We start from the raw sequence: 25,231 nt of genomic DNA, 5'->3' as shown, positions 1-25,231 counted from the left end.
CCTGGTGCAGGTGCCCCCTCCCCCCCCAAAAAAAAACCACAACAGAAATCTATTCTCTGGCAGTTCTGGAGGCCAGAAGTTGAAAATCAAGGTACTGATAGGGTTGGTCGCTTTTGGAGACTGTGAGGGAGAATCCATTCTATGCCTGTCCAGGTTCCGGGCGTTGCTGGAGATCCTTGGCCTTCCTCGGTTTGCAGATATAAAGACAATTGTGGTTGGATTTGGGATTCACCGTAAATCCACGGGACCGCATCTCCAGATGAGGTTCCTGGATTCCTAATTCCGTCTGCAAAGACCCTTTTTCCGAATAAGGTCAGATTCACAGGTTCCAGAGGTTAGGGCATGGCCACTTCTCGTGGGGGCCACCATTCAACCCGCTACGGGTCTAAAAATAGACACAGCAACACTAACCACGTACAGGAGCTCTCTCGGGCGCCCTGCGAAGTGCTCTCCTACATCATCTCATGACACGCCCAAACGCCGGTACCATGATGTTTCCGTTTCAGAGATGGGGAAACTGAGGCCCGGCAGGTATGATCACTTACCCCGTGGTGTGTCCCAGCTCGTTAGCCTCCCAGCCAGGGTTCGAACCCCCTTCTGATCGGATTTCAGGGTTGCACTCTTCATGCGTCCGCCAAGGCAGGGCCCCTGCGGCGCACAACTGCAGGGGGCGCCTTTCCCTCGGTGCCCACCCTCTCCCCAGCGAGTGTGTCTCGGAGGATTCGGCCTCCCCAGCACGCAGCGGGGTCCTCGGCACGTGGGGTCCTAAAGCTACTTCCCCTCCCTCTCTCCCTCCCTCCTAATCTAGGGAACGAGGCCATCGCCGTCGTTTATTTATTTGTTTGTTTGTTCCTTGTTTTGTTTTTAAATCTGTGATGCGCCATCAGGAAATCATTTCCGCTTCTGCCCCTGGTGAGGCTCTTGGAAATACTCCCCTTTCAGCCAATGGAGAGCACCGGATTCTGGCAGGGGGCTGTGCTTTTCGGTCGGCCCTGCCCCCACTCACCCACCCTGCACACAAAAGCAGCATAATTAACTGTCTCAAGGCAGCCGAGCCTCCGCCAGCTGCGAGCTGGCGAGGAGAAAACCCCTCGGAGGCACGGTCCGCGGCGGCGGCAGGGGCCTCGAGCGCGGCCGGCCGAGGGGCCGCCGCCCGCTCCCTGCAGCCGTCCCCCACCTCCGGACGAAAGCGCCCATCTGCGCCGCCACGTTGCTCGGGTGACCTTCCCCGGGCGCGGAGTCCGCCCCTGCGCGCGTCCTCCTCGGATGCTCTGAAGGCCCGGGGACTGCGCTCCGAAGGCGAGGGGTGTCCGGCTGCCTCCGCGCGGGGCTCGCCTTTGTTTGCGCGTAACCCGCGGAGGCCTCCGAGGTGAGTCCCCCTTCGTTTCTCGCAGCCCTGCCGGGCGAGGTCTGTCCCGAGGCAGCCGCGGCCGCGAAGCCCCTTCGGGCAGGTGGGGCGGGTGGGAGCAGGCGGGGAACCGCGGTCTTGTGACTCTCCGGATGGCAGCACGGCCATGTCTCCCGGTGCCGGGGAAAGCCATCCGCAGGCATACACACCCACAGGCCGCCTTCCGTGCCCACCGCGCACCTGCTCGGCCGAGGACTGCACCATTTTCAGGACGTGCTTGGAGATTAGGCTGATAAAACCCTCGGCCTCTCTCTGGGACGCTTCCTAAGAGACCGGGATGTACACGTCCCATCTCTGTGCGTTCCCTATTTATAACACCGTGAGCGGATTTGGAGGAAAAAAAAAAAAAAAAAAGACTTGCTAGATGTGTACACAGAGGCTTGCCTATGGGGTGGGGAGGAAGGGAGAAGGCTGAGCACTGATTCCTCCTTCCCCGTCTGAATTTGAATGTGACACACCGGGAATTCACCAGCACAGAGCCGAGCGACCCTCGCCTTGCCTCATTCTCCGTCCTCAAACGGGAAGTCAGGCTCTTAGGACAGGAGTGCACAGGGCCCACGGGGGACCCACCCACACCCCACATTGAGAGGATCGTGGGGCCGGCATGTGTGGCTCCAGGGTCCCGGCCGTGGGTGGGATTGGGGGGGGGGTCTGCCTCCTGGGGGCTGAGGTCACACCCGGCTCGGGATAAGGCAAAGGGATGCGGAGACCTCGCTCTCCCCCGAAAGGAAATGCATTTCCATTGACCTGAACTTTCCCCTGCAGTAAGGTTCTAGGTGGTTGGTCTCGCCCCAGGCATAAGAAGAGATTTTTATTTTTTTATTTTTTTTGGCGTACTGCGTCTTACTGTCCCTCCTCCATGAATGAATGACGACATTCAGAACGGTGACAAGAATCCGGTGGGAAACTCTCACCCAAGTGTGTGTGGCGGGGGAGGGGGAGTGTCTAATTTTAGTTACCCCTCCCCCCCTTGCCTGGCCTTCCCTCTTCCCTCTCCGGACCCCGACCCGGACCGCAACCGCGAATGCACACCCCGCCCACGGGGGCTGCTATCCGCGCCCAAATGGTTAGCCTTGCACCAGCTCTGCAGAGGGGCAGCCTCGGCGTCTGGAAGGGTGGGGGGCGGGAACGGGGTGGGGGGAGGGGGGAAGGCTTAGGTGCTGGCGTGTGCTAATAAGAACCCAGGAGCTACTTGGAGGATGGGCGGCAAGGACACAGCGAGCCCTCTGTAGTGACTGTCAAGCCCAGCCCAAGTTCCCTTCCCAAGCGTGCAATTAAGACAGGGTTTCTCGATCTCAGATCTACGGGCGGTTGGGGCTGGATCATTCTTGGTCCTGAGGGGGGTGCATCTTGAGCCTCCTGCGGTGTTGAGCAGCATCCCTGGGCTCCGTGCACTTGATCCCAGTAGCCCCCTCCCCAAGCTGGGACACCAAAAGGCCTCTGAACATTGGCCAGTGTCTCCTGGGGGGATGGGCGAGGGCAACATTATCCCCAGTTGGAAGCCACTGGTTTCAAAGCGTGGAACCCATGGAGCTGACCAAGTTTAAAATCCTGGAATGTTATGTCCAAAAAGGTATTACATAAAGCTCCTTTCTAGTGCAACTTTTCGGTTTGCAGATGGGGCTACTGAAGCTGGGAGGGGTGACCGGGGGAGTCACCATTCAGCGTGCCGCCTGCCTCCCCATCCGGTCCCCAGCTGCTCAGAAAAATAAAATACGAAACTTGTGTTTTGTGCTTAGTAAGAATTACGACCCCAGCTTCCAGCCCCAGTCTCTTTCCACGCTGCCGGCCCTAGTCCTGAGGTCGTGGGGTGGAGACCTGCTTCTTTGTTGGGGGTAAAGGAGCAGGGCAGGTAGCCTGGAGAAGATAGAGGTGGGCTGGGGTCAACCGGGTCCTATTTGAAAGCGTCAGCCCCAGGCACTGGGGTGGTTCAGTCGTCGGTTCAGCACCTGCCTTTGGCTCAGGTCCTGGAGTCCCAGGATGGAGTCCTGCATCAGGCTCCCTAGTCGGTGGGGAGTCTGTTTCTCCCTCTGCCCCTCACCCTGCTTGTGCTCTGTCGCTCTTACTCTCAGTCTCTCTCAAATAAATAAATAAAAATTTTAAAAATCTTTAAAAAGAAACCAAAAAAGAGTCAGTCCCAGCAAGGAAGCTTGAGTATATTAGTCACTAACACTTTAGTATAAATTATTTTAGTTGGATTTATTGCTTCCCGGTTTAAATCCAAGGTAAGGGAGGGACGATGAGCCCTAAGGAGGACGGACTTCAGAGCTTCATAGCGAGGCGGCCTGACACCTGGTGACTCAGCCCCTCACCTGGGTTCAAATTTTCTCACCTGGGACCCGGGGGAACCTCCTGGGGCTGGTCCATGATTCAGTGTAACGAAGGATGCAACACTCCGCATGTTGATCTGAAGGGCCACATGTGGGGGGGGGGGGTTGTTATTACGATGACCGTCCAGTAAGGCTTCCGTCTGGCCCGCCTTCAGGGTTCATCTCCGCTTCACGTCAGCGCCTCTCCTCGGTTCTCATGGGGACCACTGAAGCCACGCTCCGGATGGAAAACGTGGATGTGAAGGAAGAATGGCAGGACGAAGGTCTTCCCAGGTACGGCTTCTCTGTCTCCACACCCCACCTGTCGCATTTGGTGGGGGGATGCCCACCGCGTCTCTGAGCCGGGGTGCGGGGGACGCCGCCGGTGGATGGGGCCAGGCACATAACAAATATTTCCTGAATTTTTTAAGATTGATTCCTCACCCCCCCACCTCCACCAAAGCCTCCCCAAACCCCCCATTCCCACGCTGTTTTGAGAGCTCTGAACATTCTTCGACAACCTTCTCACGACTGTTACATTCTTACACGTGTTCCCGTGAATCCAGGTGTCACCACATTTTTTTTACCTGGGGCAGCCAGAGGGAATCTCATCCTACTCCTGCTTAAAACCCCTGCGGGCAGAGGCCCTCCCCAGGGAAAAGCCACGTTCAGCCTCCCCTCCTTCTTCGATCTCTCTCCCACCACATCCCCTTCACGCCCCTCCAGTTCCAGAAGCTCCTTCCCATTCCTTCCCGGTGCTGACTGTCAGACTTCGCACTGGCTGTTCCCTCTGCCTGGAATGCCCTTCCCAGACACCCACGCTTCCCTCGCTTCCTTCAGATCTAGGCGCACAAGCCTCTTGGGGACATTCATCACCCCCTGGCTCAGTCCCCGAATGGTTTCCTTCCTGAACAGCGGCCCCCAAAGACATCCACATCCTAATCCCCATGCCCTGCGCATGGTCCCCTGCACGCCAAAGTCACTCGGCAAACGTGATGAAGCTTAGGACCTCAAAATGGGGACGTGACCCTGAGCCGTCCCCATGTCATCACAAGGGTGCTTCCGGAAGCTTGAAGGGAGAGCCTGTTTTCAAACCTTTCCCAGATTCCCCCTTTGAGCTTCCAGAAGGAACCGGCCCTGCCCACACCTTGCCTTCAGCCCCGTGAAGCCGATTTCGGACTCCCTCCGGCCTCTGGAATCGTAGGAGAATGAATGTGTGCTGCTGTAAGCCACTCAGTGCGCGGTGGTTCTCAGCCACAGGACACTTGGCAAGTCTGATACCTTAAGTACATCACATAATTATCTTGTTGGTAGTGTTTCCCCCACCAAATGGACCCTCCCCCCCCCCCACAGCTGGGGCCTTGGGTTGGATCGCCCTTGTGTGGCAGCAAGAGGACAGACCCCGGCGCACAGTTGGTGCTCAGTAGCTATTGCGCAAGCGGGGGACGGTCACGGGCAGGAATAAGACGTTGTGCTAAGACACTGTGCGGGAAGGGAGCGGAGACACGTGAGCCACCAGGCCTCGTGTCCCTCTGTTTGCTCCTCGGGGCGGCGTGGGATAACGTGGTTGGCACAGGCTCCCTTAATCCGATGGCCGGACACTTGGCCCGTCTCCGTCCTTCCATGACAGTTTACCGCAGGGGCTGATGCCCAGGAGCTCGTGATGTAACCGTCCCTCTGGGAAGGACGAGCCCAAGAGATGCCCGCGCTCACCCTGCAAAAGCACATGGGAAGAGGGTCTCCAGCTCCAGAAAATCCCAGCCGCTGAGGGGCCGAAGGCTTCCTCGTGCCTCAGTTTCCCTGTCTGTGAAGCGGGGACGTTAATCCCTCGCTCGCAGAGCTGGCGGGGGACCTGGCTGAGGCGCGCGGCACGAGGCGGCAGGGGTGGGCTCTCCGCATGAGGCGGGCCATTGAGCGCACAGACCCCCTCGGACGGGTCTTCTCAGCGGGGCCTTGTTCATCCCGCTCCCTGCCCCCCCGCACCGTGTAAAAGCCGGGCCCCCACTCCCAAGCCCCCCACTCCCAAGCCTTGCTGAGACCAATGCGGCAGCTGCGGATGTGAATTTCAAGGGAGTTTCTCCAGCTGCAGAGGGTCGCTCTCCGGGTTCAGTGGGCCAGTGTCTGCGGCACAGTGGCCCCGCTGTGCAGCCCGGGGCGGGAGCCAGCCCTCCGCCGGGGCCTCTGCCTTCCTCGCTCCGCAAGACGGGAGAGCAGCTCCTCGCTGGGGCCGCGGGGTGCCCGGCCACAGAAGCTCTTCTGTCCGGTGCCCGACAGCCCGCAGTTCTGCTCCTTCCAGCTCAGCGATCCCTCCCCGGAGGCATCGTCCAGCTCAGGGTGCCCGAGGGCTGGCCCAGGGCCCGCAGCCCCTCCTGCCACCATGACCTTGTACCATCTTTCTTCACCTCTGCCCCAGAGGGCAGCCCAGAGAGGATGTAGCTCGCTGCTTTTTATCTCCATTCCCTGGAAGGCTCTGCACCCCCCGTATGCCAGGCCCTGGGCAAGACACTGGGGACACACGGCAAACAAGACAAGACAGCCTTGTGGGGCACTCCGTCTGGGGCAGAAACACACTCTTCCCTTGTGAACTTAAAAACTTGTAAACCAAATATAAAACTGAAGCTGGGTTCGTGGTAGCTGGGGGAATGCCTAGACTTGGGGGGCGGGGGTGTCTGACCAGGTTGGAGAGACTAGAGAGGTTGGGGAGGGCGCTGGTCCTAGGCTGTGAAGGATGAAGGAGGCTGGGGGTGGGGCCGAGCATTCGAAGCTCAGAGAGCAGTGTGTGCAAAGGCCCTAAGGCCAGTGGAAGCAGGTTGAGAGACGGACGGAAAGCTGAGGGGGCATCTTGGCCAGCATCTCACAGCTAAGGCGAGGCAGGGACAGGGGTGGACCGATGCCTGACTGGTGCCTCAGTCTGCCCTTCCCTCCACAAGCAAGTGGCCGTGGGTTTTGTTTGTAATTTTTTATTCTGATATAATTCTAAATTTAGAAAAAAAAAATTACAAGAATGGTGTAAGGCATATCTGTAGACTTTTCCCCAGATTTGCCAATTAGAATTACACTCCCTTTGCTTTCTCTTTCCCTCCTCCATCTCTCCCTCCCTCCTATGTCTCTCCCCTCTCTGGGTCTGTCTCTGTCTCTCCCTCCCTTCTTGGTCTCTCTGCCCCTCTTCCCGTTTGTATCTCTCTGTCTCTGCCCGGGACCAGGCCAGAGCATTCTCTCTCCCCCAACCCGACACACACACAGAGCTGATTTCATGTGGCACACACCCCAACCGTCCCAAATATGTGTGGCCACTGTGGGTTCAGGGCACGGAGTGGTAGGGGGCTCTGAGCACCGCTGCTCCCTCCTCAGCTCTGCCCTTCTCCGTCCTGTGCTCCAGCCAAGCCGGCTCAGGGCTTCTGGTCTCCTCCTCTGTCCCAGTCTGCTTATGCCGACAAAACAGGGTTCCACTGACAATTACGCTCGGACCTTCCTGGAGGCAGGAAGTCAGGTCAGGGGGCCGGCAGGGCTGGGCTCGGGGAGGGCTCCCTTCCGGACTTGTACACGGCTGCCCTCTGGCCGTGGCCTTTCCTCTGTGCTTGTTCCCGTGCAGAGAGATCACTCCTGTCGCTCCCCCTTCTTATAAAGCACAGCCTGATGGGATCAAGGCCCCCTTTGTGATCTCCTTTAACCTTGATTGCCTCTTAAAGGCCTGTCTCCAAATGCAGTCACACTGGGGTTTGGTCCTTCAGTATATGAATTTGGGTTTGGGGGCGGGGAATGTGATTTAGTCTGTAACGTCCTCTTTGCAAAGACCCAGCCCGACTGCGGGGTGTGGATTTGGGTGGGGGCGGGGCTGTGGTGCCCCCCCAAGGCCTGGGGAGCCTCCCTGAGGCCGTGGTGCAGGGGGAACTGGACGGGGATGAAGGGACAGGGGTGTTGGACCTTACCGAGAAGGCACAATGGCACATCTCTCCAGACATCTAGAAACCACCAAAGTGGCCAACGAGTAACCTTTTAGACCTCTCTGGTTCCCTTGGCTGCGCTTTGGGGGTGTCATGCCGTGAGGCCCCAACATTGTCAGCCCAGTCTCGAGCCTCGGAAAAGCCTCCCTCGACCCAGAAAGAGACTGTGTGTTTGCCGCACACCAGAAACGGCCTTGGGCCGGCAGAGATGGAGGCCGGCCAGCCCCAGAGCGGAGACTGAGGCAGCAGTGCCCAAGCGAGATGCCCTCCAAGTCCTGGAGCACAGGCAGGGCGGGGGGCATGGTCAAAGTTCATCCCCAACCCCCTTGTCTCACGCTGTGAAAATCTGAAGCCAGAGGCTGGAATGTGAGGGCGGACCTGAGCCGGGAGTCGCCTGTGAGGTCAGCAGAGCCGCTCCAAACTGCTGGTGCTTCCGCTGGTCCTCCCCACCCCTCACAGATGCACCCCCACCCAGTCTGTCCTACCAGCCGCTTCTCTGAGGGCCGGCCCGTGACTCCCCAAAGCAAGACCGGAAGAGGCACGGCTCGTCCTTGCAGGAGGCAAGCAGAGAAAGCAGGAAGCAGCACTCTGGACAGAGGGGTGAGAGGTGCAAAGGCACTGGGGCATAGGAGGCCTTGGTGTGGTAGCGCATGCAGCCCCGGAGCCCAGCTAGGTGGCAGGAATGGGGTGGAGGGCTCCCAGATGTCGTGAGCTGGAGGGGTGCCAGGGAGAGAGAGATCTGGATTCCACACTGTGGGCTGCATGAGACAACAGAGCTGGGTTCTAGAGGCTAGAAGTCCGAAGTCGAGGTGCCCCCAAGGCCCTGCTCCCTCTGAAGGGGACGCTCCTTCCCACCTCTCTCAGCTCCTGGGCAGCCTACAATCCTGGGGGTTCCCTGCAGTCTGTCTCGTCCTCACATGGCCCCATCCCTGCGTCTGCGTCCAAATTCCCCGGTTCTCATCCACACGCAGCTCACTGGATTTAGGGCCCCGTTAATCCAGGATGACCTCTTCGTACCATAATTATGGCTGGAGCGGGCCCTCCCCTCCCCTCTATCCCCTCCCCCACGACCCATCCCCCTCTCCCATCCTCCATCCCCTCCCCCCCACCCCACTGGCGCCTTTCTGATCTGTTCCTTGTTCTCTCCAAGCTCATTCCCGCCTCAGAGCCTCTGCCCAAATGGAGTGTCCTTCCCACACTGCCAACCTCCTGCTTTCGGGTCTCCGTTCAAAAGTCACCTCCTCAGAGATGCCTTCCCTGACTGCCCACCACTGCACCTCCTGTCCTGCCCCTTCTTCTGGCTTATTTTCTTTGTGGCAAATATCACCCTCGGGTTCCTTCCTCTGTTGGTTTGCTCCATTGTTATCTTTCTCTCCTCCGGTATCAGTCAGCGTCCCCGCAACGAAACCGAACCAATAGTTTTTCATTTTCTACGTATACGATATATAGTGTGTATCATATTACGTTAAAAGTTATACAATAATTACACAACGTCATATTATATAATTATATATTTATATAGAAACTATTTGGGGCGCCTTGGTGGCTCAGTGAAGCGTCTGTCTTCTGCTCAGGTCGTGATCCCCGGGGTCCTGGGATAGAGCCCTGCATCGGGCTCCCTGCTCGGCGGGGAGCCTGCTTCTCCCTCTGCCTGCTACTCCCCTGCTTGGGCTCTCTCTCTGTCAAATCAGTAAATTAAACATCTTTAAAAAAAAGAAATCATTTATATTTGTGTTACTGCATTTGTGAATTTAACATTCTTTATTAACACATACTATTATTGTATTTTTATGTTATACATAAATTATGTGCAATTACATATAATCATATATATAATTATATGTATATTTTATATGTAATATATTTAACGTATTATATGTTTTCTATATTATTTTGTACATGAGTGTGTATCTTTATCTTTATCTTTATTTTGAGAGAGGGAGCAGGGTGAGGGCAGAGGGAGAGAGAGACTCCCTGCTGAGCACGGAGGCCCCTGCCGGGCTCGATCTCAGGGCCCCCGAGATCATGACCTGAGTCAAAATCAAGAGCCGGACGCTTCACCCACTGAGCCGCTCCGTCGCCCCGAGGACATATATTTTCCATGCCGCGACCTACTCCAAGGCAGCGGCTCATAGCCTGCGTGGACCGGCGTGTCTGAAATACCCAGGGCAGGCTGGGATCCCCGGTGGTAGTGAGGACAAAGTTGCTTCTTCCTCGGGGAGACCTTGACGTCTGTCGGTGGCAGGAGACCCGCCTTGTCGAATGTATTGTCTTTCCCTTGGCGTCCCAGGATGGGGGATGTCCGTCCACCAGGCGTCTTGACAGCAGCCTCTGGGTGGTCCCTGGACTCACTGTTCCTGCAGCCTGGCCGGGGGTCTGTCCTCGCTCTGCTCGGGATGGGGATGTAGCCCGGAGCCCCGACACCCAACATGCCTTTGTTAATTGAGTGGAAAGGAAGGGCTAGTTCCGTTCCCATTTTACAGATGCGGAAAAGGGAAGGGTGCCACCCACACGCGTCACCCTGGAAAGTGGCAGAGCGGGACTGTGCTTCCAGGCTCTCTCAGACACCCGCTCCGCCTCCCTGGGGCCTCAGTTTCCCCGTCTGCACCCAGCAGCTAGATGCTTTCCCCACCTTGACCGTTCTGCTGTCGCCGGGCCACCTTCTCTAAGTTGTGGCCAACATGTGATTTACGGTGGACCTGTCCAGGGTGGGGTGGCTGCATCACATCCTGGGAGGAACCGGACAGCCCGGGCTGCAAAACTGTGCAGCTTCCCTGCGGCAGGGGGAGACGGGAGCAGGACAGGGGGTCCAGAGGACGGGGCTCCCAGGCTGGTGGATTTTTCCCTGATGTCCCCACTGGGGTCGGTGCACGTGCGCCGAGCGAGCACCAGGGGGCGGTAGAGAGCAACGACGGGCACCAGCTCCGCCCCCGGGTTGTAACTCCTCCCCTCCCCCGGGGAGGGGAGGGGGAGGGGTGGGGGAGGTCAGAGGCCAGCCTCAGTTTCCTCCTCTGCGCAGCGGGCTCCTCCCTGCCTCCCAGGGGTGCTGTGAGGAGCGGGCGCCCATCCCCGGCCGGCGGTGGACAGGACCTTAGGGAGCCAGAAGGACACGGCGGCACCCAGGGGAGCGGCCCGCAACCCGCTCCCGGCGGGTGGTTACCACTCACAGACCGCAAGGCCGTGCTTGAAAAAAGTCAGAAATCCAAAATGCCCGTGACTCGTCTCTGACCCGAGAGCAAATGAAAGTGTTCCCAGGGCCGCGCGGGCAGGACGAGACCCGCCGCGGGGCCTCCGCCGTCCGTCTGCGTCCGGGCTAAGCCGGCAGGTGTGTTTCTGGGCCCTGGGACCCTGCGCTCCGTGGGTCTCTCCCGTGGGGCGAGCGGCGGGGACTCGGACCGGGGGTGTCCGCCTTGTCGGCCTCTTCTGACCTCATTCCAAGCTTGTTTTTCTTTTTTAAAATTTAATTTCATATTTGACAGAGAGAGAGAGGAGCAGAAGCAGGGGGAGGGGCAGAGGGAGAAGCAGGCGCCCCGCGGAGCCCCAGTTGTGCGCACACAACTCAGGTGCCTTTGGTACATTTACGATGGGAAGCGACTCTCACCTCTATTGAGTTCCCGAACATTCCACCTCCCCAAAATGAAACCTTGTGCCCCTTGGCAGCCGCTTGTCACCCCCCCGCCCCCGGCCCCCACAAGCCCCCTTCCTGTCCGTGGAGGAGCCTGGTCTGGGCGTGTCACACACGTGGGCTCACACCCCGCGTGGCCTCCTGCGTCTGGTTCCCTCCCTGCACGTCGTGGGCTCGGGGTCGGGTCCGGGGCCGCGCGTGGGGGCACCTCGCTCCTGCGGGGCCGGTGACCTGCCTGCGCGTGGGGGACACACCGTGTGTATCTGTGCATCTGTCAGTGGACATTTGGGGTGCTTCCATGTTTTGGCTGCTGTGACTCACGTCGCTGTGAACACTGGGGTGTGAGCCTTCGTGTGGACGTGTGTCGTCCCTTCCTGCGGGCCTTTCCAGTGCGGCCCTTTGACCTGCGTGGGAGCAGAGCGAGGTCCCGTCCTTCCCTTACCCCCCCAGACCCTCTACTGCACCTGGGGGGCAGTGTTTGCTCAAGGAACCCTAGATGTTTGAGGAGTGGGAGGAAGGTGAGCAGAAGAGGGAGAAGCAAACCGGCCCCGAGCCCAGAGGAACAGGTTCTCAAAAGGGAAGGAACGCACAGTCCATCCCCTCCTCCCCTGCTGAGTGTCCCAGGTGAGGCAGCGCTTCCCCGGGCCAGCACGGCCTGCGGCTGGAACCTCTCGGAGCCCATGGGCTTTGCAAAAGTCCTGCCTCCAACCCAGTATTTCCCAGGAGCAAAGGACCCACAGCGCGTGGGTCAAACTCCGGCAGCATGAGCTGTCGCTCCCCGAAGGGGCCCAGGTATCACCAGGGAAAAAAAAAAGGTCTTATTTTGGGGCACCTGCGTGCCTCAGTCGGGTGAGCGGCCGACTCCTGCTTTCGGCTCAGGTCATGGTCTCAGGGAAGTGAGACTGAGCCCCCCGTCGGGCTCCGTGCTCAGTGCAGTGTCCACTTGCCCCTCACCTCTGTTCACCCCCCTGCTCGCTCTCGGTCTCTCTCTCAAATAAATAAATAAAATCGTTTAAAAAGGTCTTATTTTGCAAATCCACGGTCAGCCGAGGGCTAAAGGGGACACAAACGCATAGTTGGCGGCGTTATTTAAAAAAGAAAAAAACTTGACCTTTTAGGGGTCTTAGATTTACAGGGATGCCTGGGTGGCTCAGTGTGACTCTTGATCTTGGTTTAAATCATGGTCTCCGGGTTCAGAAGGTCGAGCCCCGCATCGGGCTCAATGTGTAGCGGGCGCTCTGCTTCTCTCCCTCTGCCCCTCCCCCCACCCCATGTGTCTCTCTAAATAAATAAATAAATAAAGGGAAGAAGTTTTAGAATTACAGAAGAGTTGCAAAAATATTACAGAAAGTTTCCATATAGTCTGTGTTTGGCTTGTCCTGTGATTCACGTCTTGCCTTAGAAGGGTGCCTCTGTTACAAGTGATAGACCCACGCTGATGCGGTCTCAGTCAGCAAACTCCAGTTTATTCTGATTTCCTCAGTTTCCCCCAGTGTCCCTTTTCTGTCCCAGGACCCTGTCCCAGGCTCCCACGGGACACGGAGTCATCCCGTCTCCTTGGGCTCCTCGGAGCCAGGACCGGTTCTCAGACTCCCCTGGATTTTGACGCCTCTTGACAGTGGCGCAGGGGACGGGACAGGGTTTGGTAGGAAGCCCCTTCCCTGGATTTGTCTGGGGCTTTTCTCACGGTGAGGCCTGGGGGCGGGGGTTGGGTTTGGGGAGGAAGACCCCTGAGTCAAGTGTCCTTCTCCTGACGCCATCTCAGGGGACGGCTTGTCACCCGGACGTTGCCTCGGTCCCTGGCTGTGGTGAGCCGTCAGGTGTCTCCCCTGCTTGGTCACTCGCTACCCATTTGCATGCCGTCCCCCCTCCCCAGCCCACGCTTACAGGGAGGACTCCCTTGACATTCATTGGACATCTTCTGCCCTGAAATTTTGTCTTGTCTCCCTATTTATTTATTCAGTCGTTTATTTACATCTTCATGGACTCACGGATGCTCTATTTTATACCTCTGGCTTATAATCCGATGCCCCGTGATGTATTCTGTCGCTCGAACCGTTCAGGCGCTGACCACGGCGAGCTCTTTTGGCTGATGACCGTGTTTCCTCGACAGCTTTTTGCCATATTTAGTAGCCAAAATTCGTCGCAGACCCAACTCTGCAGGGCGCCCCCCGGAAGGCACTGCGTCTGTTCCAAAGGGAAATTGTGACCCTGCGCGAGACCCTCTTTCTCTCTGGGTTTTGGCTTTCTGCCTCCAAAAGGAGGACAGAACAGCCTGAGGTCCACGAGACGACCTGAAGGGAGCCCTCCGGCTCTCGTGTTAGGATCTCCCGTGCCCACGACCAGGTGCGTGCCATCCTGGTGACTCCCCAGAACTAACTGGGTCTCGTTGCTCTGTTTGCTCCTTGTGCTCCGGTGGCGGATGTCTGCGCTCGGCGGGGTCTGCAGGCCACTCCCAGAAGAGTCAGGGATGGACCCTCTTGGCAGCCCCACGGAAGACACGTCCTGTAAGTGTCCCCTTAAGCGTGCAGCAGCGGGCGCGCTATTTCCAGATCTCGCTCTGCCTGAGGCTGAGACTGTAGCCGGGTCGGAGGCCACGCCTCCCAGGCGGAGTGTCAGGGAAGGGGGTTGTTCTGCTCGGAGGCCTGGAGGGAAAACAGCGAGTGTGGGTGAGAGACGTGTGGGCCCGGTCACGAAGCTGGCACGTGGTGTTGCTGTGTGCCCTTGAGCTGGTCGCTCAGGCTCTCTGTGCCTCCGAGTACTTATCTGTTAAATTCAGGTAGTGAGCTTCCTGCAGAAAGGGGCATGTAAAGATTTAATGAGATGACATGTATAAAGTGCCCAGGGGTTACCCAGCACAGTCAGTCTTGGGAAGGCTCTGCTGCCCTAAGCACTCAGGAAGGCTCAGGGCTCTGAGGTTCCAGACCCCAGAATTCGGAGATGGGGGGTCCAGGGTAGTGAGAGGAACTTCCCTGAACATGGGTTCTCCTCTGTGGCATCTGTTCAGAGTCTTGCTGGGGGCCCTCTTCTGCCTGCATCTCCCCCGTGTGGCTCACCATGGTGTCCAACTTTTCGGAGGAAAGACTGACCAGAGAGGGACAGCCACATCCCCAGCATCACACAGCACTAAGAGCGAGGTCTGCCTATGAGCTAGAGATGGGGACCAGCTTGTCCCAGTTTTCCGGGGCACCCTAGAGGACCAGTCCTCCTTCTGACCTGAGCACCAGGCTCTGCCTGCTGTTGTCACATCCGCAGATCTTGGGTTCATCCCCTTTGGGCCCTGTCTCCTACTTCTGTACAGTGAGGGCTGCGTCATAACAGTACCCCCCTTCCTAGGTGGGGCTGGCTGAATAAGAGACCCCAGAGATATCCAGATCCTAATCCTGGAATCTGCGAATGTGCCCTCACATGGCCAAAGGGACTTTGCCGATGAGATTTATTTAGTACAGGAGATGGAGAGGACATGCTGGTTAAGTTTATGTGTCCACGTGGCCAGGCCACAGTACCCAGAGATGTGGTCAAGCATTATTCTAGATGTTCCCCCTGAGAGTCACTTTTTTCATGAGATTAACACATAGATGAGTGGACGCTGAGTCAAGCAGATTGCCCTCCATAATGTGGGTGGGCTGCATCTAATCAGTTGAGGGACGTTAAGAGGCCGAAGACTCAGGTGTGGTTCATCCCGGGACAAAATCCCTCTTCAGCTGTGAACGTGTGACACCCAACAGGTTACCTACTTCCAAAATACGATGATGGAACAGGTGGGGGATAAGTAGCCTCATTCCGAAACGGAGAGATGGGAAGGAAGAAGATCGTCCTCCCCAGGGAGTCCGAAGCTTGGCAGGACGTATTTTTTTAGGCTTTTTTTTTTTTTTAAAGTGCAGATTCTATTGGATTTTAAGGCTGGAGAACAACCCTCTTCGGCTCAGTGCTCTTTCCTGCAGGCCCGCCGGGGGCATCGCCACTACCTTGCTTCCCTGTTGGGGAGAGTGTTGTGTGGACAACCCCAGGCTCCCTGTCACCGTGTTGTGACCTGCAGCTCTACCCCCTCAGGGAGCAGGAGCCCTGTTTCCAGCTTAGGGCTGGAGAAATTGAAAGAAAAAAGAAAAGCGAGGAGCTCGTCCATTTACTTACGGATCGCTGAGTGTGGGCTCTCCCACGGGCTCCTTTACGTTGTGCTCGCTGTCCACCAATGAGACTGGGGGTGACTCCCCAAGGTCTCTGGGAAAGTAGACTCTTTCCCTCTAGCTCTTCGCAGCTCACTGTGGGATCCGCTCTAACCCCTGGGGTCCAGCCAGGGTGGAGAGGGACGTCATTTTTACAAGGAGACCAGAGTCCCAGCTAGGACTGTCCAGGAGAAAGCAGATCACGCCATGAGGCACGCCCATCCCGATCAGCTCCGGAGAGATCTGGAAGGACCCGCCCCTCCAGGCCTCAGTTTGCCCACCTGATAAAGGGGGTAATAACAGAACTTGCCAAGTTGCAGCCTGAGAGCACTTCGCAGAGGGCCTGGCCCACGTGGCGAGGTCCGTGTGGGTCATTAAAGAGGTGAACATCACGGGGAGGTAACAAGTACCATGAGGGGCGGGGCGGGGGGCGTTCTCTGCTGGCCGCATCCAGAGGTAATAGCGATCGCAGATACTGGTGGGTCCAGAGCCTGGAAGGCTGGTCGGCGGCCATCTATGTGACCCTGACCCAACTCCCTCCACGTAAGTCCAGTCCGGCAGACAGAGAGGCCACGTGTGTGCGGGGTGGAATGTTGCAGCCTTGAACCCTGCCGGCCCCAGAGGATGCCCTCTGACTTCTCACCATTCCACACGATGGGGCGGAGCTCTCGCCAGGTCAGGAGACGGGGAGGGGGACGAAGAAAGAAGAAGCGACCACGATTTCATCTCATTTTCCTATTTTCCGAACAGCCCCTCCCAACACGTTGAACTTCAACGGAGCTCACCGGAAGCGGAAGACGCTGGTCGCCCCGGAGATCAACATCTCCCTGGACCAGAGCGAGGGCTCCCTGCTGTCCGACGACTTCCTGGACACCCCTGACGACCTGGACATCAACGTGGACGACATCGAGACCCCCGACGAGACTGACTCGCTGGAGTTTCTGGGGAACGGCAACGAGCTGGAGTGGGAAGGTGAGGCCTGGCCGCTCCCTCGGCGCCCTCGGGCTCAGGTGGGCCGGGGCCTCCCACCAGGGCTCACCGAGCAGCGCCGGGAGCGTGCGTCCCCTGCTGCGACGCCCCATGCATTTCTCTGGTGGACTTGCGGGGTTTTGGGGGGGGGGGCGAGGCTTTCACGTGGTTCTCAAATGTGACCGAGTCCGAAGTGAAGGGTTTCCCACCGAAGGCACAGGTGTGTGGGGGGAGAATTTGTGCAGGAGCAGGTCCCGACGGAGGGGCCGGGAGGGTGGCGGGGATATGGCGAGAGAGGTGGCGTCCAGCTGGCAGGAAGACAGACGCTAGACAACATGTGCTCTAGCTCGTTGCTGTTGGTTCCCGGTGCCAAGAGGGAAGTAGGGGGAGGGGTTGGGACAGGGGGAGGGGTGCAGGGGTCTCACCTGAGGGGCAGTCCTGCCCCAGGGGTCACGGGGCCATGTCTGGGAATGTCTGGGGCCGTCACACTGGGGGTGCCCCTGGCATTGAGTGGGGGGCCCAGGAGACCCGCTCAGCACCCAGATGCCCCGAATTTTCTGCAGCGTCAAGCGGGAGAAGAATTAGTGTTACCAGTTTGTTTGTTTATTTTTAAGAGATTTTATTTATTTATTTGATGGGGAGCGGGGCAGTGGGGAGAGAGAAAGCAGGAGCAGGAAGGAGGGGCGGAGGCAGAGGGAGAAGCAGGCTCCCTGCTAAGCAGGGAGTCCGACACAGAGCTCGATCCCAGGACATTGGGATCGTGACCTGAGCTGAAGGCAGACGCTTCACTGACTGAGCCCCCCAGGTGCCTCTGGTGTTACCTCTTTAGATGTTTGCTGGAATTCAGCCACGAAGCCGCCCAGCCCTGGGCTTCCCCGCGCTGGCGGTTTCCATCACTGCTCCGACAGTGATGGAAATACTGCTCCCTGCGTATTACAGGTGTTCAGAGGCTCTGAGTTCAAAACCAACAGAGTGCTCTGGGAGGCCAGCAAAGGGGGAGCCCCAGAGGGCTTCCTGGAGGAGGCAGCATTTGGGCTGAGCCATGGAGGGAGAGTAGGAGAGGCAAACGGACAAGCAGGGCCTCCGGGCAGGGAGAAGCACGTGGACAAGTGTCATGGGAGAAAGATGAGGGTCACGCGTCCACCGGCAGCAGGGGAGAGGGGTACCAGGTGGGAGGCTGGGACAAAAGGTCTGGACTCAGGTATCCCTTATGCTCACCCTGGCCTCCTTCCAGATGACACCCCCGTGGCCGCCGCCAAGAACATGCCCGGGGACAGCGCAGACCTGTTTGGGGACGGTGCAGCCGAGGACGGCAGCGCCGCCAATGGGCGCCTGTGGAGGACGGTGATCATCGGAGAGCAAGAACACCGAATCGACCTGCACATGATCCGGCCCTACATGAGGGTAGTGACCCACGGAGGTGAGAGCGCAGCCCTCGGGCTCCTCCTGGCTCCCGCCAGCCAGCTGCAGATCTTCAGAGGCCCTCTGTGAACCTCAGTCTCTTCATCTGAGCCGTAGGGATGTTGAGTCTCTGGGGCGGGGACGCGGGGCAGGCAGGGACAGGCGGGGCGCACTCGGGGCTTTGCTGGTTCCCCCAGCCAAGGTGCTGGGACTCGGAGCTGTACCCGCTGGGAATGGTCTGACTGGTGAGGAGGTGGGGGCCTGGGCTAGAGCGGGGTCCAGCTCAGAGCGCCAGCCACTCCCTGGCTGCCTCTCCCCAGGGTACTACGGCGAAGGTCTCAACGCCATCATCGTGTTTGCTGCCTGCTTCCTCCCGGACAGCAGCTCCCCCGACTACCACTACATCATGGAGAACCTCTTCCTGTAAGTGGCCCCCGACCCCGCTCCGGCCCACGCCCACGGTTCCCTCAGCGGCTCGAATGGGCCATCATCACCCCCAGCCTCGGGCCCCAGCGCTTCCTACGGGAAGACAGAGTCCACGCTCGGCAGGCCCCGGGGGGAGGGGCTGTGGCTGCTCAGGCTTCGGGGGCAGCACCTGAGACCCAGGGAGGTTACATCACCGGGCCAGGGACCCCCTGGGTGAAATTGCAGGATGACAGACACCGACACCAGCCCTGGCCGGTCACAGAAGGGGCTCCGTGATCACGATCGCTCCTATGTGCGTTCTTAGGAAGACTCCCTTCTTACCCGGTGGGGCTGGGGCGCCGGCTGGTTCAGAGGATGACAGGTCAGAGCAGGAAGAGGCCCCAGAAACCAGGGAGCCTCCACCCCACCCCACCCCACCCCACTTACAGGTGGGGAAGTAGACGCTGAGCCAGAGGAAAGGATTTTTCTAAAATCACTCAGGGAGGGTGGAGGCAGGGACAGGCCCAAGACCCCTCATGTCTGTGCACTGGGCTGTCCAGTGGGGGGTGCCCGTTCCCTGGGCTGTACCCGGGGCTGTGAGACCCCTCCCCACTGTCCGGATTCCCGGAGATACTGGTGCCTAATAAGTGCTCCATAGGGTAGAGAGTGGTTCTATGCGCTACGGTTCTGTGCAGTGACACTGATGTTGGGGGCGGGGGCTAGGATGGCCGCGTGCATGTGCCCCAGGGGTTGCGGCGAGGGGGGCCGCCGCTCCCTAACTGTGCCCCCTCCCCCGCCCCCGTCTCCGCGCCACCCCCCACCCCCCATCCCCCCACCCCCACCCCCGCGAGCAGGTACGTCATCAGCAGCCTGGAGCTGCTGGTGGCCGAGGATTACATGATCGTCTACCTGAACGGCGCCACGCCCCGCCGCAGGATGCCGGGCATCGGCTGGCTGAAGAAGTGTTACCAGATGATCGACAGGAGGTGCGTGCGCGGCCGGGCTGCGGGGGGCCCCGGGGTCCCCTGGGAGGCGGCGCGGTCGTCACCCCGCCCCCCCCCCCCCCCCCGAGAACCACAGCGGGCGGTCAGAACCGGGGCGCCCCGGGAGATGGTTCGGGAACGGGAGGCGGCTCAGGGACTAGACGTCGGGGCGGCCGTCCACAGGCTGGGCGCAGGGCCCAGCCGCACAGCCCCGCTACCCCCCACCCCCGAAGACCGAGGGGCGCCTGCGGTCAGCTCAGCGGGGAGCACCGGGAAGGCGGCACCTGTTAGCTCCGCCCTCCCCGGGGCCTTTCCTCTGCCCCCGCAGGTTGCGGAAGAACCTGAAGTCGCTCATCATCGTGCACCCGTCCTGGTTCATCCGCACGGTGCTGGCCATCTCCCGCCCCTTCATCAGGTAACCGCCGCGCGCGCCCGCCCCTCCGCGTTGGGCGCGTCCCCCGGTGTCCTCTGTATTTGGCAGCTGCTCTGCGCCGACTGTGTATTACTGCTTTTTTGTTTTAAGATTTTATTTATCAGAAAGAGAGAGCGAGAGCGCGCGCGCAAGCAGGGGGAGCGTCAGGCAGAGGGAAGGAGAAGCGGGCTCCCCGCCGTGCAGGGGGCCCCAGCCGGACCCTGAAAATAGGACCCGAGGCTTAACCGCCTGAGCCACCCAGGCGCCCCTGTATTGTTGCTTTAAGCCGTTTCCAGTCCCACGTGTTGTTATTAAGGGAGGAACCCAGGAAGAACACTAGCAGGCAGCCCTCCCGCAGTAAGTGCTGGAAACCCTCCCACGTTTACAACCACCACCTGAGGGGCTGATGCTGTCGCGATCCCGTGGCGCAGGCGAGGGAACTGGGGCTCAGATGGGTCACGGGACTCAGCCAGGGGCGTGCAGCCAGGTCGCTAGCCCACCCCAGCCGCCCAGAAGTGAGCCCCTCTCTGTCCACTCCTGCGTCTGCGCGGGGACCCTGAGGACGCCAGGAGGGTCCGAGCCCCTCCCGACAATAATGTCACGAGCCGGGTGTGCTGGGGGGTCCTGAGAGCACCGCACTGTGACAATTCCCCGCAAGGACTCGCAGGACGCAGAGAAGCTGTTACCGTTTGCCACGGAGGCGGGACGCAGAGGGAAGGTGGCCAAGGACAAAGGTGTCCCCTCCTGCAGGCGGGTAGCCAAAGCCCTCAGTTGTCCCCGTGATGATAACAGAGGAGGGACCTTGCTCTCCAAGGTTTTCACCAGGGTTTAGCCCCCCGGGGATGGAGTAGCTAAGCGGCTGACCTTAGCTTCTGCCTTCAGGTGGCCCAGAGGTCCCTCTGACGGGATGTGCCCAAGACGCCCACTAGAGGTCACATCCTCAACGCGGACTATGGGGCAGGGCTCAAGGTGCAGGCACCCACCGCACTCTCAGCAGGGGGCCATTCCAAGTGCCTACAGGCCACCTCCCAGGAGCATCAGGACACGGTTCCTTCTTTGCAGTGGGCAGAGCTTGAGCGCCCCAACCTGCCGGTGAACCCTTTACTGCACCATGTAAAAGCCCCCGATGTGCAGATCAAGTAAAACAAAATCAGTCGTGTGAAACGCCCCAGTCGATCACATAAACCCGATATTTAACTTAACATGGTTCAAAGCATTGAATCGAATCACGATCCTTCGAGGAGCGCCCGGCTGCATGCGCAGTAGAGCACAGGTCCAGCTCTCGTGTCAGGGTTGTGAGTTTGAGCCCCACCTGGGGCGTGGAGATTGCTTACGTAAATAAACCTAAAAAAAAAAAAAAAAAAGACCCTTCGCGTCCACATTCCCAGGTAGTGATGTGTGATGAGCTTGAGGGAAGGTCCCGCCTCGGAAAGCGTCAGGCTCTCAGCGTGAACACTTTCCCAGGAGGTGACCTCCGCTGGTCTGTGCTTAAAGACCTGCCAGAACCTTCAAATATTCGTGCACTAGTAAAACTAGGTGAGTCATACGCTCATCACGGGCCGTGTGTGTGTAGTGATGAGCCCCCCTGGGGAAACGGGGGGGCAGGCTCAGAGCCTAACAGAAGACCACGCTGCTGTCCTGTCCCCTGACCGGGAACCAACACTTGCCTCGAAGGCAGGGAGCTCCCTCGCTCGTGACTGCTTTCCCACCGTGGATTTGGGGGGGTCGCATTTTGAGGTTTCACAGCAAAAGAAGGAAGCAGGAGAGAAAAGTGAGCGTCCCCATTTAGAAGCCGAGGGAAGTGGAGACCATTCTGAGCCCCGGGTGGCCCTGCGGGCGTGTGATCAGAACGCTGGGGGTGCCCCTCGCCCCGGTGAGGAGTTCTGCCTCCCGGGGGTCCCCCCACCCCCGCCCGTGAGACAGGAGGCCGACCCCACAGGCAGACAGAGCCTTGTCACCGCGGAGATTTGGACATCGGTGTCCGAGGACAGGCATGGTGGTGGGCGTCATCAGGTGGCAGCAGCCGGACCTTCCGCCCGTATTCCTAGCCCGGCGCTTGGAGCAGCAGGTGTGGTCTCTGCACACCCCAAAACCCTTCCTAACAAATCAGCTCGGTCCACCCTCCGAGCCCGCCGGGCCGGACGTGCTCAGGCAGTGTGGACACGATTCGTGCCTGTCTGAGGCTCAGTCCCTGCCCGTGGGCCCTTCTTGTGACAACAGGAGGGAACCCCCGGGCTCCAAAAATAACTGGGTTGGTTTCTCTTTTTATTAAAAAATGGTTTGAACCGCACGAAAGCGGTTGCCGCTGCTCTCCCCGCCGCACACGGCCGCGTGGTGACTCTCCGTGGGGAACGTCTGTCGCACCTCATCAGTCACCAGCGGCCTTCTGCCGAGCGACGGCTTACTTTTCCCCCGATGGACACCGTGAACTGTGTAATTCATCACGTGTCTCCCTTCGCATCGGCCGCGGGAAAGCCGAGCCGAATTTTTACCTCATCCCTACAAATAGATAGAAAACGCCGTAGCACACTTCGGTAGATGCTGGGCTCTGTCTTACATTTATTTTTATACTGTTGCTCGATGAATTCATTTTCTGTAGGGCTGTATCCTCCAGGTCTTCTTAGAGAAATTGTCTGACCTTGAAAAAAAAGCGTATTCTGCATTGTACCAAACTTAGGTTTAATCAAATCTTCAAAAAATAATAGTAACCAGGAGTTCAAAGCAGCCGCCGGTGACAAAGCTCGGCAGGGACCCTGCCCTTGACCCCGGGTGCTGCTCTGTCCACCCCACAAGGGCCGGGGGTAGAGGCTAGCCTGGGCAGGGACAGGCTTGATGGAAGGTGCTCGGGGCACCCCTGTCAGCCGGCGCTCCTTCCGGGCCTGGGCTGCAGACCTCTCCCTCCTCCTCCTCCCGCCAGCGTCAAATTCATCAACAAGATCCAGTACGTGCACAGCCTGGAAGATCTGGAACAGCTCATCCCCATGGAACACGTGCAGATCCCGGAGTGCGTGCTACAGTGAGTGTCCCGTCTGCCGTGTGAGTGTCCCCGCCCCCGTGCCCCACGCCCCTCCCCCGGGGTCCCGCGCCTCCCCTCTCGGACGCCCGGGAACCAGACTTGAGTGGGAGCCGCAGAGCAGAGGGAAACACAGTGAAACACGCACACGTGAGATGAGAGGCCACGTGGTCCCTCGAGCCACGGCCCACCGCTTGTTTTACCAATAAAGTTTTATGGGCACGGCCACGCCCATCCACGGACGGATCTGCTGTGGCTGCTTCTGAGCTACGCCTGAATGAGTAGTTGTGGCTGAAACTGGCCTACAGACTGGAAAATATCCACTCTCCAGCCTTTTATAGGAAGACGGCCCTCCTGCTCGGCAGGGGTGGGGGGCTGGGGGCTCGCCCAGCTGCTGCAGGAGACGCGACAAAGAGCATCAGACTGTCCTCGGCGGCCGTCCCTCTGCTCCGACGCCCGGCGTGTAGTTCAGACCTGAGATTGTTTCTCTGCTCCCGAGAGGAAAGGGAGTCCGCGGGCAGCGCGCCGAGGCGGGGAGGGCCGCGTCTGATGCATTTTTACGTTCTCTCTTCCAGGTACGAGGAGGAGAGGCTCAAGGCCAGGAGAGAGAGGTCTGTGCAGGGGGGCGGTCACGTCGCGGTGCAGTCAGGGCTGCGGCTGGGCCACAGTGAGGGGGCAGCTGGTGGCCTCGGCTCAATGGGGACCAATCACACACACACACGCACACACACACACACACACACACATGCACGCACGGCCTAGTTGGGGGCTTTGAATCAGACCAGGGTTCTGATCCAGCCTCCCCCACTGGCTTCCCGGGTCACTTTTCATCCGTAGCATAACCGTGAACGGTGATCTCGGGACCTCCGGGTTAATGCACCCCCACCCCCCCAGCCCAGAGCAGGGCCGGGTCAGGATTCCGGACAGCGTCTTACAGCCCCGGGATCCAAGGCTCAGAGAGGGCGAGGCACCTGCCCAAGGCCACACAGCAAGTCTCAGAGAGGGTTGGGGCTCTCTGTCATGGCTAGGCCCTTGCCTGCCTCGGGGAAGCGGGTGGATAAGACAGAGTCCTGGTCCAAAGGGTCCTCGAAAGGCAAAGGAGAGGGACACCTCAGCGAGTAAGGAGAGCGGGCCCCGCGGCGGGGTGAGTGAGGCGGGCGAATGAGCCCCGCGAGGAGGAGAGGCGTGGTGGCCTCCCACGGTGTCGTTTGGTAATGACAAGCCATGGGCCACACGGGAGGCCGAGGGCAGGCGGGACGCACCAGCCCGAGCCTCTCCTCTTCCCTCCCCACGCCCCCACCTTCCATCCTGCCTCTCTCTGTGTTTCACTGTAGTAAAATACACACCACATGTAACTCCTCATCTCTGTCTCTCTCTGTCTCTGTCTCCCCGAGGGGTGCCCCCTGGCCTCCCACGCCTTAGCCAAGGAGGGAACAGAGGCCAGCCCCGCAAGCCGGAGTCAGGGCACAGGGCGACAGCGTCCGCGGGACGAGGGCCGCTGGACGGGGGCACGAGGTGTCTGGGATGACGAGCTGGGATCAACGTTCAGGGTCTCTCCTTCCTGTCATGCCCCCACTTACACCCCCTTCCCCGTGGCTGCCTCTGCCATCATTAACCCCCGGGGGATCTCCGCACCCTCGGGGGCCTTCCACACCTGCCCTCAGGGGCCACAGTGGGCCATGCAGGCTTGTCACCTTCACTGTCTCCCTCTGTCCCCAGCGCCAGGCCACCACCAGAGTTCGTCCTGCCCAGGTCTGAGGAGAAGCCAGAGGCAGCTTCGGCAGAGGACAGGTGAGTGTGCAGGTGACCACGGGCAAGGCTGCTGAGTGACCGCAGCACTATCGTGACGGGGACTGAGAACGCGGTGGCGATGGCCGGCATGAGTGGGTGCCCAGTGTCGGGGTCCCTCTCCCGTCCACCCCGGGCCGTCCCCACAGGGGCGCCCGGCCGGCTCAGTCCCACACTGGGACTCTTGATCTCGGGGCTGTGAGTTCAAGCCTCATGTTAGGCGTAGAGAAAACTTAAAAAAAAATTAATCAAATCTTTAAAAATAAATAAACTGGGGCACCTGGGTGGCTCAGTGGGTTAAGCCTCTGCCTTCGGCTCAGGTCATGATCTCGGGGTCCTGGGATCGAGCCCTGCATTGGGCTCTCTGCTCAGCAGGGAGCCTGCTTCCCTCTGTCTTTGTCTACCTCTGCCTACTTGTGATCTCTGTCTCTGTCAAATAAATAAATAAAATCTTTTAAAAATAAATAAGTAAACTAAGTAACTAACTAACTAACAGCTGGTAAGGTGTAAAAGCCCTCTCCCGGGGCTTCTTCCGTTTTTTAAGTGCACATTCCGGGGACCTCTGGGGCACGGGCAGAGCTGTGCATCCTGCGCCCGTCTCTAGGTCCAGAATGTCCCGTCACCGCATGGGGACCCCACACCCATTAAGCTGTTGCTCCCATCCCCCCCTTTTCTTTTTTCACACCCAGCAAATGCCACCGTAAGTCCTCTCTGGCACCTCGGCGTGGCGTGGGTGGAAAGCCCAGCCTGGCTCGGGCCCTCCCTCTCCCCACCACCCAGCACCGCCCCCGCCCGGCATCTGCCCTCC

At 59.2% G+C, this 25,231-nt stretch overlaps 3 protein-coding genes across 3 annotated transcripts in view; 2 read left to right on the top strand and 1 right to left on the bottom strand.

Annotated features, from left to right (window-relative positions):
• Positions 1-1,516, bottom strand: part of ZFR2 (zinc finger RNA binding protein 2) — a gene marked incomplete at its 5' end in the record, with an annotated part of 44,487 nt that extends 42,971 nt beyond the window's left edge. The window contains one exon of the mRNA XM_080817044.1: positions 1,007-1,516. Within this exon, the coding sequence (XP_080673170.1) occupies positions 1,007-1,516 (510 nt within the window). The remainder of the gene's footprint in view (positions 1-1,006) is intronic.
• The window catches only part of FSD1 (fibronectin type III and SPRY domain containing 1), a gene marked incomplete at both ends in the record, with an annotated part of 516,986 nt that overhangs the window by 221,299 nt on the left and 270,456 nt on the right, over positions 1-25,231 (top strand). The gene's annotated exons all lie outside the window — the stretch shown is intronic.
• On the top strand, positions 3,935-24,430 carry ATCAY (ATCAY kinesin light chain interacting caytaxin; the record flags this gene model as incomplete). The annotated part of the gene is made up of 10 exons (XM_080810478.1): positions 3,935-4,011; positions 13,735-13,793; positions 16,203-16,424; positions 17,656-17,841; positions 18,143-18,245; positions 19,082-19,213; positions 19,539-19,625; positions 22,540-22,638; positions 23,211-23,246; positions 24,355-24,430. 10 exons carry the CDS (start codon positions 3,935-3,937, stop codon positions 24,428-24,430), a joined length of 1,077 nt encoding a protein of 358 aa, XP_080666604.1.

This window comes from Martes martes, assembly GCF_963455335.1.
Source record: "Martes martes genome assembly, chromosome: 1".
Lineage (NCBI taxonomy): Eukaryota > Metazoa > Chordata > Mammalia > Carnivora > Mustelidae > Martes > Martes martes.
Note: the sequence above shows the minus strand (reverse complement) of the source record. Positions and strands in the feature narration are given on the sequence as shown.